Genomic DNA, 21,878 nt, shown 5'->3' on the forward strand with positions numbered 1-21,878 from the left:
ATTCATTCAAGTGTGGCAGCTCTCCTGGACAGCGGGGCGTGTCACACCACCAGCTACATGCATCAGCAGATGCGGAGCCAGTGTTCCAGTCCACAGCGGGTAGCTGGTTCAAACCTCTGAGGCCAATGCGGGGTCCATAGCCAGCCAGCGGCGGGCCACTCCATGGCTCGCTACTGCGGGCAGTCGTCCTGGCTTCTATCACACGCCGAAGGCATCCTGAGATGAGGGCCACAAATTTGTATGCTGGATCGTAGGCACACCGGCGAGAAGCACGCAGCTGGCCACCTGCAGCTCAGACGTAGACTGCTGAGTTGACTGCCAGCTCCGCTGGCGTACAAGGCTGACACACAGTGTGAGCACAGGTCGCTGAGGCAGCCATTCCGCGCCAAGCCGTTTCGCAGACAGTGAAGTGGTGTCCTCAGCATTGCGGGACTTGGTGACACAGACCAAGTGAACGTGGCACTGTAGTTGGAAACAATAAATCACTTGGAACGCTCGGACGAGTCTTAATACGGTGTCTTCTACCCCTTCCCGCTACATTTGATCATCCTGATACATTCAGTGGCAGAAGTTCCCACTACAGTATAATCTGAGGCCTTGGACAGTGAAGGAATAATATAAATAAGTCAGTAATTGGAGAAGGCTCCACCAACGTACTTTTTATGTAGTGGCTTGAAAAGTACGCGCTAGTGCTTACACATTTTGTTGTCCTCATGGAGTACTACGAGTGTACGAAGTTGGCAGTAAATCCAGCCTCAGGGAAATTGGTTAGTTAGAAGTGAGCAATAGTGGGCCAATAATAAGCATAGTTTTCACTGTGATGCCATGGTGACCAGTTCATGCTATTCTATTAGGCATGATCGCGTATTTGACTGTGTTGCAAGAAACATGCTTTAGATAGAATTTTTTGTGGCTACAGTCCCTCGTTTGTGGTTCGGTTGTTGTTCAGTTGGGTCTTTCTGTAGGCCAGCTGGTCTATTTCTATTATCGGTTCATGTATGGGCATGCCTGAGTTCTGCATTTCTCACAGCTTGACTGATTCTGTTCCGGTTCTGCTTGTAAGTAATATGATTTTCAGGCGTGGGGCATTATTAATATGTCAGAAGTGCAGCGTCTCTGAGATTCATGAACTGTTTTAATTATTCACTTAGCGAAGGTGTAGGTTTCTTTCTTTCTTTTCTGGTGTTTAAGGGTGCATACTTGTCATGTACATTGCTGGAAAAAATTAATAAAACCTTTTCGAGGTTTCGAATTCACTCAAGATTCAGTGTCGCAACAGAATGTTACATTTACAGATCAATAGTTCAAGTAGTTCTAACGTACCAGGTATTGACCCACACTGAAACACCCATATTAGAAAGTGGTGTATCCTCCATGTGCTGACTCTGGCATCCAATCGATTGTATCGATGGCAAATACTGTCCTGGTATATGTTATGCCACACCTGCTCAACCAGTTCACGTAGTTCTTTGAGAGTTGTTGGTGGAAAAGTCACACGAGTCACTTCTTGCCCCATCATGTCCCGCACTTACTTGATTGGAGACACGTCTGGAGGTCGTGCTGGACAGGGAAGTTGCTACACGTCTTGCAGAGCGCCTTGAGTTTCACTGTTAAATTGTGGGTGAGCATTGTCGTGTTGGAACAACCCGTCCCCTTCCTGTTTCACTAATGGTGCAGAACAACACTGTGCATGTAACGAGTGTTGGTTGGCGTCCCCTCCAGAAACATCAAAGTGAATGAGAGTTGTAGTTTATGGCACCCCAGACCATTTTATATTATTTTTATGTACACGTCAAGTTCCGTAGGACGAAATTGAGGAGCAAATCTCCAAGGTCATGGAACGTGTCAGTATATGAAATTACAACATAAAAGTAATAACAGATAAAAATAAATGTTCATGAACCCGAAAAAGTCAGTCCATAAGTTTAAGTAAACGCAATCAACAATACAATAAGAATCAGCTTAATTTTTCAAGGAACTCCTCGACAGAATAGGAGTGACCCATGAGGAAACTCTTTAGTTTCGATTTGAAATGCGCGGGAATTACTGCTAAGATTTTTGAATTCGAGTCATAGCTTATTTAAAATGGATGCAGCAGTATACTACACACCTTTTTACACAATAGTTAGGGAGGTCCGATCCAAATGCAGGTTTAATTTCTGCCGCATATTAACAGAGTGAAAGCTGCTTATGACAGTAAGGAATATGTATACATATTGAGAGACCAATGCCAAAATACCCAGACTCGTGAACAGGGGTGGACAAGAGGTTCGTGAACTTACACCACTTATTGCCCGAACCGCCGGTTTCTGAGCCAAAAATATCCTTTTAGAATGGGAAGAGTTACCCCAAAATATAATACCATACGACGTAAGCGAATGAAAATAAGAAAATTAGACTAATTTCCGTGTCGAACGATCACTCACTTCACACACCGTTCGAATAGTAAAAATGGCAGTATTAATTCTTTGAACAAGATCCTGAACGTGGATTTTGCACGACAGCGTACTATCTATCTGAACTCCTAGAAATTTGAACTGTTCAGTTTCACTAATCATATGCCACTTCTGTGAAATTAAAACGTCAGGTCTTGCTGAATTGTGTGTTATAAACTGTAAAAACTGAGTTTTACTGTGATTTAGCGTTGAGTTGATTTGATTTTAACAGGAGAGCTAAAACAGCTTAGGTCTAACCCGCCACTGCCCGCACCGAAACTAGGTTTATTGTGTGGTATCGCTCCCTGTACACCTAGTAAAGCCAACCAGTGCCCTTGAATCGTGCAAGGAGTCCCTCTACCAGTTTTTTGTTAGACACAATTTCTTCAGGTCTAGTTGTCCCGAAGATTCTGTATCTTTTACTCTCCAATGCCATGCATTCATAGATCAGGTGTGATGCAGTTTCTTCACCCTCATCACAGATCCTACATTTAGGGCCCTCTTCCATTTTACCCATTGTGTGTAGCTGTTTTCTGAAGTTCACATGGCCGGTCATCAGTCCAGTCATGAGTTTGATCTCTTTCCTGTTCAATCCCAGGATTACAGAGCTTCTTTTTTAAAACATGGCTTGGACATCATTACCTTACCATGTTTTTGTTTATGGACCTTGGTCCAATATCCTACATGCTGTTTCCTAAGCCAGTTCCGTAGTTGTAATTTGATCATAGCCTTGGTGATTGTCAAGGCAGGTACCGGTCCAATAAATGGAGTTGTTGCCCCCCCCCATCCTAGCCAATCTATCGGCTTGTTCATTGCCACAGATCCCTGAGTGGCCAGGGACTCGCACTAGGTACACGCTATTGCTTCCTCCTAGCTCCACCAGAGGCCTGTGGCATGGTGATTTAGCGTTAGTTTATTTTCTACAAGTCATGAACTTTGGTCATGTGCTGCACCATTTGAAACCGAGCCAATGTTGCACACATCCTTTACTACCAAGCTAGTGTCATCAGCCAACAGAAATATTTTAGAGTTACCTGCAATAATTGAGGGCATATCACTTATATAAATAAGGAACAGGAGTGGCCCCAACACTGATCCCTGGGGCACCCCCCCCCCCCCCCCACTTCACAGTACCTCACTCAGACCCCACATTACAGCCGTATTGAGAGGTACTCCACGTATTCTGTAATGGTCCAACTTCTGGAGCAGGCATGAGGCCTGGGACAGGGCCAGTGTGTTTTGGACGAATGCACTCTTATGACGCAGTGCTCACCAGGTCTATGTTGTACAGACAAACGACCATCACTCGCGTGCAGGCAGAATCTGCTTTCATCGCTGAGGACCATGGTGCGTCATTCCACCTTCCAAGTGATCCTCTGAAGGCACTAGCCGAGCCGTGCACGTCGATGCTGTGGCATGAGCTGAAGACGGCTAGAGGTGAGTGTGCCGCTCTTCCCACTGCTCATAAGTCAACAATTCGTGTAGACATATCTGGGCTCACAAGGCCTCTTATCCGCGCTGTGGCAGCTGTACGATCTGCCGCTGCTGCCTTTACAATAGAACGATCCTAGTCAGCGCCTGTGCCGCGTGGACGTCCAGAACCTCGTCTGTGCGTGCGATGCAGCTTGTCCAACTTGTGTAGCAATTCTCCGAAAGGACCATCCCGCCGCTCAGAAGTCCACAATTTGACCCCTTTAAAATTCACTCATATAGCAATAGGAAGCACGAGTGCATGACTGTGGCATAGTTGCCTGCTTGCCTCAGACGTTTGCAGGATACTGACAACGGGAGGCCACGATGTTTGGAACGCGGATTTACTGCAAACTTCGTACACTTGTAGTACTCCACGAGAACAACAAAATGTGTAAGCAGTAAAGTGCAATTCTCAATCGTTATTGAGAAAATCGCAAGATAATTTCGGTCGTCAAATATATACCTGTGAGAGGCCTCTTTTACCACGAAGCGCCGGCAGCCGAATGCGGTCACCGTGGTATTATTTTGTGAATAGGAAATTTCCAACCAACTCCAGACTACATTCCATTCATCTGGCTGATTCCCCTTTGTGTACCACTTGAAACCTGATTGACACATATGAACATCAATTTATCTGTGGAAATGCAAATAATATATGGTTGTCAATCAGAAAAAAATTAGCAACTATGGAGAGAAAACCGCCGTATTTGCTAACGCCATCGTACCTTGTATACCCGGAAGAAGAACTATACCCCACCTGGAAGAAAAATGCCGTCAACTGGTTGAAGGGACACGCGGTATTTTACTTGCTGCCCAGTAAAGAAAGGAGCGAAGGAGATTTTTGGACGTACATTTTCGACCAGCATCACATTATTATGATACATACGCCAACTTCCTCAGAAGAAGAGTCATGTGAACTCCATTTTCGATGATCCGATTCAGAACATGAAGAAACGAGAGACAATTTGATCTTTGAAAAACAAATACGTTCAAGTGACGAACATCACTATCTAGTTTAGACTTGAATTTTTTTCTTAAATGTCAAGGAACCTGTAATTAATTTTTTTTTATTACTTTTAAATGTCAGCTGAAAATTATGTACTACTGTGGAATGTTATGACCAATAAATTGTAAAAAAAGTGGTTAGCGTTCAACTCCTCTAATCAGTGGGTCGCTGGATCGAGTCCCTCTCGTTAGTTATTTTAATTTCTAACACAGTTATTTTCTTTACTATTTATATTACAATTGATGTAATGGGAAAAATACGTGTAATCGAATGAACTTTTATTCAATTTACAATGTTATTTGGCAGTCTACAAATTTTTATTATCACAAATAATATAATATTCATAACTACCGACTAGTAAACGACCAAATGCATAAAGTGATACTGAAAATGGATGCTTGTCCGTGATTTGAGAAATCCGTTATACCTGGAAGGAGCCCGAAACGACTTGTTCTCTGCAAGTTTTGACCGGCACAGGCGGCTTTCGAAAGATGTACAATTAATAGTCGCTTTAGACATTACGAGTACAAGTTGCGGGATGGTATTCTTTGTAGAACATGAGAAACAAAGTTAAACGGCACCATCTGCATTGAATAAATGCTATGTTTCCGCACACGCAAGGTCTTTTGAGGTTTTCCGTGGAAAAACAAACCTCTTAAACATTTTCAAAAGCCTCTCTTTCAGCCGATAATTTGGAAGCAAACCATTCATAACGCACCATTTCCTTAAATATCGCCAGGCCAAGTGGCCATCCGGTTCTAGGCGCTGCAGTCTGGAACCGCGAGACCGCTACGGTCGCAGGTTCGAATCCTGCCTCGGCCATGGATGTGTGTGATGTCCTTAGGTTAGTTAGCTTTAAGTAGTTCTAAGTTCTAGGGGACTAATGACCTCAGAAGTTGAGTCTCATAGTGCTCAGAGCCATTTGAACCTTAAATATCGGCGCTGATCATTTGTCATGCAGTATCGAGTGTATTTTAATAGCGTCTTCACGAGAAACAATTTCTCGTTCTCTTTCGATTCAATACGAACAATTTTGAAGAGACGGTCAAGCATACAAATGGCTCTGAGCACTATGGGACTTAACTTCTGAGGTCATCAGTCCCCTAGAACTAAGAACTACTTAAGTAACCTAAGGACATCACACACATCCATGCCCGAGGCAGGATTCGAACCTGCGACTGTAGCGGTACATGCATACATTTTCAGTATCACTTTATGCGTTTGTTCGTTTACTAGTCGGTACTTATGAATATTATATTATTTGTGATAATAAAAATTTGTAGACTGCCTAGTAACATTGTAAATTTAATAAAAGTTCATCCGATTACATGTATTTTTCCCATTACATGAATAGTAATACAGATAGTAAAGAAAATGACTGTGTTAGAAATAAAAAAAAATTACGTGCGGGACTCGATCCAGCAACCCAGCGATTACAGAGCTTGAACACTAACTACTTTTTTTAAATCTCATTTTGTTCGTTTTCGTTCGTTTCATCTGCTCGGTGCAGACGTCGCAAGACACCCGTTTCAGTTCGCCGTTGATCTATTAACTCAGTTATTTTATGACAGGGGTGCTAACCCTCTTTTTTTTATTCATTTTGTTCGATATTGTTCGTTGCGTTTGGTCTGGGCGGACGTCACAAGACATCCGTTGAAGTTGATCGTTGATTCTTTGAGTCAGTTTTTTTTAAAATTACAGAGCGCACGCAGCCCTCTGACCGAACACGCTGAGCTACCATGCCGGCACCATCTCACCATCTGACCGTGCAGGCTATGACTCGACTGCCGGCGCTTCGTGGTAGAAATGATCACGCACTGGTATATATTTGACGACCGAATTTTCTCAATAACGCTTGAAAAGTACGCGCTACTGCTTACACATTTTGTTGTCCTCGTGGAGTACTACGAGTGTATGAAGTTTGCAATAACTCCGCGTTCCAAACGTCGTGGCCTCCAATGTGAGCGTTCTGGCTGTTAGCATTCCCTGTTAAAGGGTAGACGCAAATGGAGCTCTGATAGGTACGTCTCTACGCTGTCTGTTGGCGGATGACGTCGAAACCATCATCAGTACATCTACTATCTCCCAAGTGGCATATCCTGTTAAGGGATCAAAATCGACAAGGTCTTGATGTACAGTTTTTTTTTTTTCCAGCAGTGTAGTTGAGTAAGTCTGGTAGTAAACCTATGAAGTACACAACTAGAGATGGGCAAAATTGTTCTTTTCAGAGATCGGATCGGAACTGTTCACTCCCTGAAATGAACTAGCTCTTTTTCATGACTCATCACTCATTCACAATAGAAAATAAATGGAAGGCACATTGCCCTTTAAACTTGGTTTATTCCAGTACTATACCTGTATTTTGATCTTATTTGATACTATTTTGTAACACAGATAATGAGTAAGAATTTGTATTGTTTATTGAAATTTCCATTATATGGCAAACTTTTTGATTATTGATTTATTTTGCACTATCGTGGTTTTTTGGGTGATCAGAAAATGTTGTAACTTGAGATTTACATTAACAATATATTTGGCTATAATGTATTAAAATTTCATTAACCTCGTACAAATAAATCGCAAGCCATATATTTTTAAAGCGAAAGTTTCCTTCTGAAGACGCCTAAAATCGCAAAATCGGTACCAGAATAAGAAAAACTATATGTAAATTTGGCTGTAAGACTAAAGTGCTGCATATAGCCTTACGCAGAATAAAACAAGGAAAATATTGGTGTATCACATTTTGCGATACGTTTATTGGTTTGCTCGTAATTAAAGCGTAAATTCGAGTGTCCATAATAAAAATCCTATAGTAAGAAGAGTCGTCAGGAACCTAATCACATCAGTTTAAACAAATAAAAATAAAATAAAAACAAATGATGTATGCATAACATAATAATGTAATATACATAGCGGTATTACTACGAAGAACAATATCCAGTAGAGACGAACTCCGATGCAGAGGCGCTGAGTCAAGCAGGTCGAGCCGCGAGCTGTACTACTGCGTGAGCTAAGACCGCAGAGACCAGATTGACACCTGAGTTGCTTTGCTCAACGCTCTGGCTAGAGTCGAGAACGGTGGGATGAGCGTTGAGCAGGCGAGTTCTGACGGTGGGGGGAGTGGTGAACGGCCACCAGTCACCCGCCCCGAGACAAATCGTCCGTTCTCTTGCGAGCAGGTAGTTGCAAGTAGTTCTTATGTTCTCCAGTAGGAGGCTCTCTGTCCTGTTGCTCGCATCAACTGCCCAGAGGGCAGGACGTGCGACTGAAACGATCGCCAACAGAGTGCTATGCTAAGTTAAGCTGCGCCAGACACTGCACGCGGCAGAGGAAGCACAGTGACGGCACGGCATATGTGAAACACAAAATCCAATGGGGCACTGCACAATGCAAGCAGCCAAAGTAGAAGCAGGGCAGAGGCCGGCGCTCTCTCTCTCTCTGTCTCTCTCTCTCTCTCTCTCTCTCTGTGCTGTGGGAAACGTTTGGAGCTACCGCTCTTTTTTTCTGAATCACTGATTGTTCATTCCTTTGAAAGATTCAACTCTGTGAATCAGTTCAGGAGCGGATCCCCCATCTCTATACACAACACTGTAGAGGCTTCAGAGTCGGCGCCACCTGTTGCTGCTCGCCACACCCCCGTTTTCCGCTGACGCCTCGCCTGTGGCTGCCTGCAGCTTCGACGTGCGCGGGCGGCCTCTGAGCCAGGCCTCGCACTGGTCGTCGCCGGACACGTTCGGGCCGCGCGCCTTCTTCCGGACGACGCCTTCGCCGGCGGAGCTGGTGCTGGAGGACGTGCGCCTCCGTGACGAGGGCGCCTACCGCTGCCGCGTCGACTTCCGGCACGCGCCCACCCGCTCCTACACCGTCCAGCTCACCGTCGTAGGTACGTAGCCAGCCAGCCTCTCCTCGCGCTGCAGGCTCTCGTTTGTTTCGTTCCGTCTACTTATCCGACCCTAGGCATCGTGTCACGGAACGAGTCACTACATAACAAGTGCAGAAGTATGAAACCGGAATTTCCCTGTAGATGGTGCTAGCCGTCGGTGTAGGATTGAGAGCCTATATAGAGTGTGAGAGTGGCCAATGGTGAAAGCGTCGCTCATTGGGTGAGAGCATACAGTAAATATCTCTGGAGTGAGCATTGCGTTCTGCGCATGTTGTCAACATTAAACCAGGATTGTCACGTGTTTTCGGGACTTCGCTGTTCGTGTGTGCTTTCCGCAGAGTTTGAAGTTTATAATATCAAGAGTTTTTGTTGTGTTTTCACCGTTTGTTGATTGTTGAATAGCGATGGTGAATTACTGTTGTTGCTACGGATGCAAAGAAAAATATGTGAATGGAGGGATAGAAACTTTTCATGGGTACTATGTTTGAACATTTCGAGGCGCATTATAATTAAGGCTTGATTCTGTACACCTATTTTTCTACGATTTTATGACTATATAATAGATATTACGGCTCGTACAAAAGCTTATAAACAATCGCTTCCTCTCGTAAATTTGCTAGTTGAACAGGAAAGAGAATGGTTAGTTGTTTCAGCAAATATTTTCCTCCATGCATTTACCAGTGACTTGTAGATTATGTATATAGATTTGAAAGACGGGAGACAGATAAATTCAATAGAGTGGGAGTGTGTAATTGTCTTCGTATAATATGTGTGTCCAAACCTTTTTCTTTACTATAAGTTACAGTAGGATACCATGTTAAGTGTGTCTAGGACTTGGATAATGATTATGTGTGATTTATATTTTAGTTTCCCGAAGGATGAACAACGAGTAAGGCCGTGGCTCCAGAAAATAAGGACGAGTACTTTTGTCCCCACAAAATATTCCAAAGTATGTTCAAAACACTTTGTAGAGGAATGTTTAGACAGAGAAAAATTTGGACGTGTGTGGCTGAAGGTAGATGCTATACTAACTATTTTTAATTTTCCACAGCACCTGCTACCAATTTCTGCATTCAGCTAAAATACATTTTCTGCACGAATCAAATAAAAAACACAATAGTGTAGCTAATCAAAGTACACATTAATCTTCTTTGGTTTATTTTGCCTTCAATTTATTTTCTTCACGATTTGGTTAAGAAGCGTAAAATATTAGTAAACATGTCCCCAAACTCTTTTATTTGTGTCACTTTCTACTTCCCTTAATGGTGTTATATGGGTTGACTGTTACATGACCAACTGTATTGGCTTTACAGTACATTTATTCTCCGATCGCCTTTTACCCCCTTTTTACTCAGTTTACTATTTATTCAATAAACTGGGAGAAAGTACGTAAAATGCGTTAAATAAACACTTCGAAGTGTCACCAGTAAGAAAAATTATGCTTTAGGTCGCAAAAACGAGAAAATAAATACGCAGAAATAGCAGAAAAAAGGACGAGTTAGCAGGGATATAATCAAATGGTTCAAATGGCTCTGAGCACTATGGGACTTAACATCTGTGGTCATCAGTCCCCTAGAACTGAGAACTACTTAAACCTAACCAACCTAACGACATCACACACATCAATGCCCCAGGCAGGATTCGAACCTGCGACCGTACCAGTCGCGCGGTTCCGGACTAAGAGCCTAGAACCGCGAGACCACCGCGGCCGGCGGGATATAATCGCTAATGTGTGGCAAATTATGTGTTTTTCGGACACTAGCAAAAGTACTAGCGTACTGTCAAGTCGTTTTGCAAGACTATCACTGCAAAAATGTACTTCAGGCTCTGTAATACTATAAAGTGCCGTTGTTGTTGTTGTTGTGGTCTTCAGTCCTGAGACTGGTTTGATGCAGCTCTCCATGCTACTCTATCCTGTACAAGCCTCTTCATCTCCCAGTACCTACCGCAACCTACATCCTTCTGAATCTGCTTAGTGTATTCATCTCTTGGTCTCCCTCTACGATTTTTACCCTCCACGCTGCCCTCCAATACTAAATTGGTGATCCCTTGATGCCTCAGAACATGTCCAACGAACCGATCCCTTCTTCTAGTCAAGTTGTGGCACAAACTTCTCTTCTCCCCAATCCTATTCAATACTTCCTCATTAGTTATGTGATCTACCCATCTAATCTTCAGAATTCTTCTGTAGCACCACATTTCGAAAGCTTCTATTCCCTTCTTGTCCAAACTATTTATCGTCCATGTTTCACTTCCATACATGGCTCCACTCCATACAAGTACTTTCAGAATCGACTTCCTGACACTTAAATCTATACTCGATGTTAACAAATTTCTCTTCTTCAGAAACGCTTTCCTTGCCATTGCAAGTCTACATTTTATGTCCTCTCTACTTCGACCATCATCAGTTATTTTGCTCCCCAAATAGCAAAACTCCTTTACTACTTTAAGTGTCTCATTTCCTAATCTAATTCCTTCAGCATCACCCGACTTAATTCGACTACATTCCATTATCCTTGTTTTGCCTTTGTTGATGCTCATCCTATATCCCCCCTTCCAGACACTATCCATTCCGTTCAACTGCTCTTCCAAGTCCTTTGCTGTCTCTGACAGAATTACAATGTCCTCGGCGAACCTCAAAGTTTTTATTTCTTCTCCAAGGATTTTAATACCTACTCCGAATTTTTCTTTTGTTTCCTTCACTGCTTGCTCAATATACAGGCCTGTCTCACTCCCTTCCCAACCACTGCTTCCGTTTCATGCCCCTCGATTCTTATAACCGCCATCTGGTTTCTGTACAAATTGTAAATAGCCTTTCGCACCCTGTATTTTACCCCTACCACCTTCAGAATTTGAAAAGGAGTACTCCAGTCAACATTGTCAAATGCTGTCTCTAAGTCTACAAATGCTAGAAACGTAGGTTTGCCTTTCCTTAATCTAGCTTCTAAGATGAGTCGTAGAGCTAGTATTGCATCACGTGTTCCAACATTTCTACAGAATCCAAACTGATCTTCCCCGAGGTCGGCTACTACTATTTTTTCCATTCTTCTGTAAAGAAGTGGCGTTAGTATTTTGCAGCAGTGACTTCTTAAACTGATAGTTTGGTAATTTTCACATCTGTCAACACATGCTTTGTTTGGGGTTGGAGTTATTATATTCCTCTTGAAGTCTGAGGGTATTTCGCCTGTTTCATACATCTTGCTCACCAGATGGTAGAGTTTTGTCAGGACTGGCTCTCCCAAGGCCGTCAGTAGTTCCAATGGAATGTTGTCTACTCCGGGGACCTTGTTTCGACTCATGTCTTTCAGTGCTCTGTCAAACTCTTCACGCAGTATCGTATCTCCCATTTCAACTTCATCTACATCCTCTTCAATTTCCATACTATTGTCCTCAAGTACATCGCCCTTGTATAGACCTTCTATATACTCCTTCCACCTTTCTGCTTTCCCTTCCTTGCTTAGAACTGGGTTTCCATCTGAGCTCTTGATGTCCATGCAAGTGGTTCTCTTTTCTCCAAAGGTCTCTTTAATTTTGCTGTAGGCAGTATCTATCTTACCCCTAGTGAGATAAGCCTTCACATCCTTACATTTGTCCTCTAGCCATCCCTGCTTATCCATTTTGCACTTCCTGTCGATCTCATCTTTGAGACGTTTGTATTCCTTTTTACCTGCTTCATTTACTGCATTTTTATATTTTCTCCTTTCATCAGTTAATTTCAATATATCTTCTGTTACCCAAGGATTTCTACTAGCCCTCGTCTTTATACCTACTTGATCCTCTGCTGCCTTCACTACTTCATCCCTCAAAGGTACTCATTCTTCTTCTACTGTACTTCTTTCCCCCATTCCTGTCAATTGTTCACTTATGCTCTCCCTGAAACTCTGTACAACCTCTGGTTTAGTCAGTTTATCCAGGTCCCATCTCCTTAAATTCCCACCATTTTGCAGTTTCTTCATTTTTAATCTACAGGTCATAACCAATAGATTGTGGTCAGAGTCCACATCTGCCCGTGGAAATGTCTTACAATTTAAAACCTAGTTCCTAAATCTCTGTCTTACCATTAGATAATCTATCTGAAACCTGTCAGTATCTCCAGGCTTCTTCCATGTATACAGCCTTATTTTATGATTCTTGAACCAAGTGTCAGCTATGATTAAGTTGTGCTCTGTGCAAAATTCTACCAGGCGGCTTCCTCTTTCATTTCTTAGCCCCAATCCATATTCATCTACTAAGTTTCCTTCTCTCCCTTTTCCTACTACCGAATTCCAGTCACCCATGACTATTAAATTTTCGTCACCCTTCACTATCTGAATAATTTCTTTTATTTCATTATACATTTTTTCAATTTCTTCGTCATCTGCAGAGCTGGTTGGCATATAAACTTGTATTACTGTAGTAGGCGTGGGCTTCGTATCTATCTTGGCCACAATAATGCGTTCACTATGATGTTTGTAGTAGCTTACCCACTCTCCTATTTTTTATTCATTATTAAACCTACTCCTGCATTACCTCTATTTGATTTTGTATTTATAACCCTGTATCCACCTGACCAAATGTCTTGTTCCTCCTGCCACCGAACTTCACGAATTCCCACTATATCTAACTTTAACCTATCCATTTCCCTTTTTAAATTTTCTAACCTACCTTCCCGATTAAGGGATCTGACATTCCACTCTCCGATCCGTAGAACGCCAGTTTTTTCTCCTGATAACGACGTCCTCTTGAGTAGTCCCCGCCCGGAGATCCGAATGGGGGACTATTTTACCTCCGGACTATTTTACCCAAGATCACGCCATCATCACTTAATCATACAGTAAAGCTGCATGCCGTATCATGCCGTATCATACCGAAAACTACCAAAAATCGAGTGCATCTGGACCGTGACACCTATTGGAAAGAAGCAGAATGCAATATGACTTGCCCTTAAAAGTTATGTAGCTGGTTTATTCCCGATATCAAATGGATACTGTTAAAATGTATAAATAATCCACGACACGTACGAAAAGAATCCGTCTGTATTAGGGATGTAGTGACATTCGAAATACACAGGGCGCTATACGGACAAATACACAACGTCACGAGAACACGTGACCAGGCCGACAATGAATGTTGACAACACAAAATCTGCTCTGCGCATGTGAATGCTCACTCCAGAGATATTTACTCTATGGGTGAGATCCGATGACGCCATGTTTTTACCAAACTGACGCTGAGTTGGTACGAGTATATGTAAATACTGTGTGTGATTCTGTACCATTGGTTCATTTCAACGCCTCGAACGCCAATTCCATTGTACAATTATGTACAGGTTGTAACACGGTAATATTGTAGGACTTTTGCATGTTCTCTGTCTGTTCTATTTACGGAAATTGCCTTACACTTACTCTGTTGATCGATACTTTTAGAACTTCACAGCAATTTTAGCGGCAAAATTTTTATTTAAAGTGATTTACTGAGCGTCACTGATAATATGAAGTACAAAATCATCAAGGACAGTCAAGAGGAATGCATGGTTGCTCCGCTGTTGTGTGCAAAAACCGAAGTGAAGATGCATGTATGATGCTCGTTTTCCCAAGAAATGAAGAACTGTTAGAAAGCTCGTTTGATTTCTTTGTGTATCGAACAATCAATTTCTTTCTATAGGCTTATAATGCCTACAAAACGAAATTAAAAAATTACAGAACAACCTTTTTACTGATACATCCCCTTCATGAAAGTAATAGCATATGAACACTGCACTAAAGTTAATGTGGCGTTGTAGCACAAGGGTAGATTTTTTTAACTTTGTAATCCAAAGGTCGTGAGTTCGAATCCTGCTCAATCCAGATTTTTTAACGTTATTTTCTAGACTTTTAATGGTTCTAGAGTGACAATTCACGCTACACGATGTGTTTTAACATGTATACGGAACCCTAAGTCTACGTACTTCCTACTAGCGAGTCGCACTTGGCTGTGTAGTATTGGCTACTCACATTGCTGTAAATTATAATTATCGTGTGGATATTCAGTTACCTATTTCGAATTACTTTCTGCTGTTTCAGTAGAGTACCTAAGTATTGATATTTTTCCGATTTTCTGTGGTGTCGAGTTCCTAAAAGTGTGTATAGAATGACATGTTTTGCCAGCATAAGAAAATGTTATAAGATCGACACACACTTAAAATGCGTTATGTGGGGACGGAAAGAGACAAGAGTTTGCCAATTTCAGCGATGAATATCCGCACGGAAAAGTATGAAATATCATCATGTACTCTGAGATACCTTAAATGAAACTTCTTTTTCTCATTAATCAGTTGTCAATGTTTATTTAGCATCATAAAATACAGCTGTTGAAATTCGGCAGACATACACACTGCTTCACGATACTCCCATTTGCTCACATATTTATTAAGCCTATATAAACATAGACGAACAGCATTTGTTTTAATCATGTGCAGAATATTAAGCTATATGATCTGCTTTGGTCTCATGCGTCAAACACATGCCTTCTTTTACTCGTGAAGTGTCTAGCTTTCTGCTTGTGTCGCTACCTAATTGCACGTCCCGCGCGCAATCTGGTAAAAACATGGCGGCTACGGGCCGATTGGCCACTTTCTCTCTATATAGGCTCTCTAGTGTAGGACAACGTCTGCAGCGCCATCTCCTTCCCGTAACGACTGACGACGAATGTCAACACACAGTCACCCAAGTTCCATACATCGGTATCTGTTTCAAACCCGTAAACATGTCGAGTTTTGTGCCTAGGGGAACTACGGTTTTGCGAAGAGTATTGGTTTTCTGTCATCATTTGAGAGAAAACTGCTGCAGAACCACACCGAACGCTTTTCGGAGCTTTCGGTGAACATTATCTTGGGAAAAAGCAGTGTTTCGAGCGGTTCAAAAAATTCAAACGTGTTGATTTTGACGTGATAAACGACGAGCGCAGGAAAACACCTAAAAAGTTCGAAGACAACGAATTGCAGGCCTTATTGGATGAAGATGATACTCAGACTCTACAGGCACTCGCGGAACAATTGAAGGTGACGCAGAAAGCAGTTTCTCTTCGGTTGAAAGATATGGGAAAGGTGCAAAAAGTGGGAAAATAGGTTCGGTATGAACTGGACGAAAGACAGCAAGCAAATCGGAACACCACTTGTGAAATGCTGCTCGCCGGATACAAAAAGAGTTTCTCCATCGAATAGTGACAGATGATGAAAAATGGATATATTCTGAGAATCCTAAGCGTCGTAAATCATGGGTGAATTCAGGTAAACCATCGACATCCAGTGCAAGACCAAATCGATTTGGAAAGAAGATAATGCTGTGTGTTTGGTGGGATCAGAACGGTGGTATCTACTATGAGCTGCTGAAATCTGTTGAAACCGTCGACACTGATGGCCACCAACAGCAAATGATCGATTTAAATCGAGCATTACGAGAAAAACTATCGGAGTATGGAAAAAGGAACACATCGTCATATTGCTCCATGATAACGCTCTATGACAAATAGCAAAACGGGTCAGCGAAACGATCGAGACGTTCAGTTGGTAAATTCTAGGGCATGCGGCTTCTACTCCGGACTTGGCTCCGTCCGATTGTCATCTATTTGCATCGTCGGGACACGCTCTCGCTGAACAACGCTTCAGTTTGTATGAAAATGTTCGAAAACGGCTCGCTGACTTGTTCGCTTTAAAAGAAGAACTGATTTTTTGGCGTGGCATTCATAGCCTGCCGGAGAGGTGGGAGAAATGTATAAATGGCAATGGAGAACACTTTGAATAAAATATTGTTCATCAGTTTCAAACAACAGACGTGTACTTAGTGCGACCAAATTCCGGTTTCATACTTCTACACCTGGTAAATTACAGAAAGTTGATTCAAACATTTATAAACAGAAGAGACTGAAAAGTTAATCAAACAATGGAAGATCTTGGCTATTGTGTAACAATATTATAAAAAGTATAGTTGCTACGCAGCCTATAGCGGAACACGCAACTAACACACACGTGACCACAGCCTCTGGCTGTTGGGGCCAGCCTCTGCATTTGCGTTAGTGTGTACGTGTATGTAGTCTATTTTGGACAACGGCCTTGTTGGCCGAAAGCTCACTTTCTAACAGTCTTTTTGTTGTTCCTATCTGCGACTCATCTCCGCTACAGGGTGGGTAGCAATTTTTATTTTCATAATATTGTTAAAAAATTAATCAAAAAATTAAAATCAATGATTCGCCACAGTATTTTGACCATTGAACCTACAATTCCAAGAAAGCATCTGATTCGACAAGCTGAGAAACAATGGATAAAATCATTAGAGACGTTGGTGCTAAAGCAAAATTAGCAAATATATATGTCTAACACAGCCAAAACAAAATGGCGATGCCTCTTCATACACTGGAAGGAGAATCTAACTTCACGCTCCACTTACTGGGAAGTAAAGTCGAAACGATGTGTCACTCGTTGTGACAGACCCCATATTGATTTCGCCGTATTTCACTGTTTTTGGGGTTCTGTGCCTCTGTCGGTGAAAACGAAACAATTGTTATCCGTCTGTCAGCCCTATTGTTAAGAAACCTTTTCCTTCGGAACGGGAAGGCGTATCAAGTTGAAATTTAAGTCACATACTAAGGTCTACTGTCCCTTAGTGGCTTAAAAAATATAAGCTTCTAAGTCAATGCATTCAAAGCATACTGCCATTTATATTACATGTTCTGATAGTCGCAAACTCACTCATCAAAACATGTAAGATACTTCCCAATGACCAAAGCTCAAGAAATTTAGCTAGAAGCAAGGTTTACCAGTACAGGTAAAGGATCAAATTCGGGATGTGTTAATTTGTAATTAAGTAACATAAAATTTTTTTGTCATTTGTTGTTCTCCACTCATCTGTTAAGATCCCTTTTTCTTAGGAGCGGGTAAACGTATCGAGTTCACATTTACATTCCATAGTAAGGTTACGATTCCTTGGCGGTGGAAAAAACGTGAGCTAAGTCAGTGTAGTCAAAAGATACGGCCATTTACCTCATATACTTTGATACTCGCAAGCTCGTTGATCAAAACCCATACGGCACTTGCCGATCATCTAGAAGCATAATATTTCGCAAGAAGTATGGCTTCACAGTACACGTAAAGGAAAAATATCCCAAGATTCTTAGTTTGTACTTATATAACACGAAAAATAGTTTTTTCTCATTTTTTATCAAACTTCAAACGTTCTCGAAAGTCTTGGAATCCCCAGGACCGACATCTTGCCAGTATCAATGCCGATAACAGGTAAACATCGTCGAGATTTTCGACTCCCAGGTTGGGTGTACTGTCTAAACACATAATTAAGTTTGTGCAGAAATTTTTTTTTCTTGTCGTAACTTGCAGAATGCCGTCCAAGGCAACAACGCATTGATGATTTGTAACAAACACATCACTCTTGTCACACTACTGATCATTAAAATTGCTGCACCACGAACATGACGGGCTACAGACGCCAAATTTAACCGACAGGAAGAAGATGCTGTGATATGCAAATGATTAGCTTTTCAGAGCATTCACACAAGGTTGGCGCCGGTGGTGACACCTATTACGTGCTGACATGAGCAAAGTTTCCAACCGATTTCTCATACACAAACAGCTGTTGACCGGCGTTGCCTGGTGAAATGTTGTTGTGATGCCTCGTGTAAGGAGGAGAAATGCGTACCATAACGTTTCCGACTTTGATAAGAGTCAGATTGTAGCCTATCGCGATTGCGGTTTATCGTATCGCGACATTGCTGCTCACGTTGGTCGAGATCCAATGACTGTTAGCAGAATATGGAATCGGTGGGCTCAGGAGGGTAATACGGAACGCCGTGGTGGATCCCGACGGCCTCGTATCACTAGCAGTCGAGATTACAGGCATCTTATCCGCATGGCTTAACGTATCGTGCAGCCACGTCTCGATCCCTGAGTCAACAGATGGGAACGTTTGCAAGACAACAATCATCTGCACGAACAGTTCGACGACGTTTGCAGCAGCATGGACTATCAGCTCGGAGAACACGGCTGCGGTTACCCTTGACGCTGCATCACAGGCAGGAGCGCCTGCGATGGTGTACTCAACGACGAACCTGGGTGCACGAATGGCAAAACGTCATTTTTTCGGATGTATCCAGGTTCTGTTTACAACATCATGAAGGTCGCATCCATGATTGGCGACATCGCGGTGGACGCACATTGGAAGCGTGTATTCGTCATCGCCATACTGGCGTATCACCCGGCGTGATGGTATGGGGTGACATGGTTACACGTCTCGGTCACCTCTTGTTCGCATTGACGGCCCTTTGAACAGTGGACGTTACATTTCAGATGTGTTACGACCCGTGGCTCTATCCTTCATTCGATCCCTGCGAAACCCTACATTTCAGCAGTTTAATGCACGACCGCATGCTGCAGGTCCTGTACGGGCCTTTCTGGATACAGAAAACGTTCGACTGCTGCCCTGGCCAGCACATTCTCCATATCTCTCATCAACTGAAAACGTCTGGTCAATGGTGGCCGAGCTACTGGCTCGCCACAATGCGCCAGTCACTACTCTTTATGAACTGTGGTATCGTGTTGAAGCTGCATGGGCAGCTGTACCTGTGCACGCCATCCAAGTTCTGTTTGACTCAATTCCCAGGCGTATCAAGGCCGTTATTACGGTCAGAGGTGGTTGTTCTGGGTACTGATTTCTCAGGACCTATGCACCCAAATTGCGTGAAAATGTAATCACATGTCAGTTCTAGTATAATGTATTTGTCCAATGAATACCCGTTTATCATCTGCATTTCTTCTTGGTGTAGCAATTTTAATGGCTTGTAGTGTGCAATTTCTTGTAATTAAATGTCAGTAATGATCCATCGACGGTAAAGCCCTTCTTGAGATACTAAGATGAGCGACAGTGAAGTTCAAAGTTTCGTTTATTTGTTTAAGTGTACAGGTTAAGAAGGTCAATTACGGAGTCGAAGCAATTGGTCCGCACTTGGCAATCTGTTAATATTTTTTTTTAATATGAGCGTTTTTAACACATTCCGGGAGTTTCTTTTGAATATAATGCAAGTATGTTCTGCAATATTCGATGTTATTTACGTCTGAAATCGTGCTCTCTCAGTAAAGACTTTCTTAGATTTCCTGACTTCTGTCTGATTAGAAAACGAAACAGTGATGACATTTTGATTCCATGCTTGCCACGAATATTGCCTATTTTTCCGAAAATGTCGCCATTTCCAAGGTTGTGCTTAGAACGGAGCCTGGGAGGACAGATTGCATTGCTATGAGTGAAATATGCAAAAATTAAATTCATATTCTTCCTTGTCTCAAGTATTCCTCTGTTTATTTCCGAATATGTTGCCATTTCCCAGGGTGTGGTGAGGTAGGAAGCTAAGAGGACAGCTTAAATTGCTGAAAGTGAAATGTGTAACTGTTGTTTCTGCGATTTACGAGGGTCCACTGACCCACAGGGGAAGCTGGTAATAGTGTGACTGAATTTTCTCATTTTGAGAGTACTGAACGCCGATCTGTTTTAATTGTAAAAACTATTCGACAGCCAAGATCGCACAAAATACTTCTTTATTTAAGACAACCTGTTTCAAGAGACTTTGCTGTCATCTTCAGGTCTTAAAATCTTGTGCTGTAAAACATGTTCGTTTTACGCTGAACCTCACATACAAGTTGTCAAGTAGATAACAATCAGCATGTAATATAATGTTTCTCATTGAAAAAATCTTTAAAAACATGAAGGCCATGTACTTATACAAACTCGTCACAGATTCGTGTTGCATCATAATAACACGGTACACAACAGCACATCTGTTTACATATGCTGGACATATTCTAAGAAGGTGCTCTATGTTTTTAAATATTTTAGCGGTAAAAAACCTTTTATTATGAGCTGTTTTTTGTTCACTTGACATCTTGTGCGTGAGGTTCAGCGTAAAATGTTAGAGAACACAAAATTTTAAGACCTGAAAATGTTAGCAAAGTTTGTCGAAACCGGTTGTCTCAAATAAAGAAATATTTCATATACACCAACATCTATGTGATTACTCTGCTATTCACAATTAAGTGCCTGGTAGCGGGTTCAATGAACCACCTTCAAGCTATCTCTCTACCGTTCAACTCTCGAACGGCGCGCGGGAAAAACGAGCACTTAAATTTTTCTGTGCGAGCCCTGATTTCTCTTATTTTATCCTGATGATCATTTCTCCCTGTGTAGGCGTCTACCAACAGAATGTTTACGCAATCGGAGGAGAAAACTGATGATTGAAATTTCATGTGAAGATCCCGTCGCAACGAAAATCGCCTTTGTTTTAATTATTGCCACTGCAATTCACGTCTCATGTCTGTGACACTACGTCCCCTATTTCGCGGTAGTACAAAACGAGACGCCCTGCTTTGAACTTTTTCAATATCATCCGTCAGTCCCGCCTGATACGGACCCCACACCGCACAGCAATACAAGCGCAGTATAAGCAGTCTCTTTAGTAGATCTGTTGCACCTTCTAAGTGTTCGGCCAATGAATCGCAGTCTTTGGTTTGCTCTACCCACAACATTATCTATGTGATCGTTCCAATTTACGTTATCTGTAGTTGTAATCCCTAAGTATTTAGTTGAAAATACAGCCTTCAGATTTGTGTGACTTATCGCGTAATTAAATGTAGTGTTTTTTTTTTTTTACTATTCTTGTGAATAACTTCACACTTTTCTTTATTCTGGGTCAACTGCCACTTTTCGCACCACACAGATATCTTACTTAAATCATTTTGCAATTCATTTTGGTTATCTGATGCCTTTACAAGACGGTAAATGACAGCATCATCTGGATAGAATCTAAGAGGGCTACTCAGATTGTCTCCTATGTCGTTAATATAGATCAGGAACAATAGAGGGCCTATAACACTTCGTTGGGGAACGCCGGATATTACTTCTGTTTTAGTCGATGACTTTCCGTGTATTACTACGAACTGTGACCTTCTATGCAATCTAGGCTGTTGAATGGTTTTTACTGGTAACAGTGTCACGCTTGGCGTACTAGAGATCTAAAGATGTACTATAAGTACACGCCGTTTTGACTTTACTTCCGAGTAAGCAGAGAG

General features: G+C 42.1%; 1 protein-coding gene across 1 annotated transcript in view; it reads left to right on the forward strand.

Moving 5' to 3' along the window:
• The window catches only part of LOC126138248 (nephrin-like), a 179,966-nt gene that overhangs the window by 28,426 nt on the left and 129,662 nt on the right, over positions 1-21,878 (forward strand). Inside the window, exon 3 of the mRNA XM_049915219.1 lies at positions 8,589-8,797. Coding sequence (XP_049771176.1) covers positions 8,589-8,797 — 209 coding nt within the window. The remainder of the gene's footprint in view (positions 1-8,588; positions 8,798-21,878) is intronic.

Source organism: Schistocerca cancellata, chromosome 1 (assembly GCF_023864275.1).
Source record: "Schistocerca cancellata isolate TAMUIC-IGC-003103 chromosome 1, iqSchCanc2.1, whole genome shotgun sequence".
Lineage (NCBI taxonomy): Eukaryota > Metazoa > Arthropoda > Insecta > Orthoptera > Acrididae > Schistocerca > Schistocerca cancellata.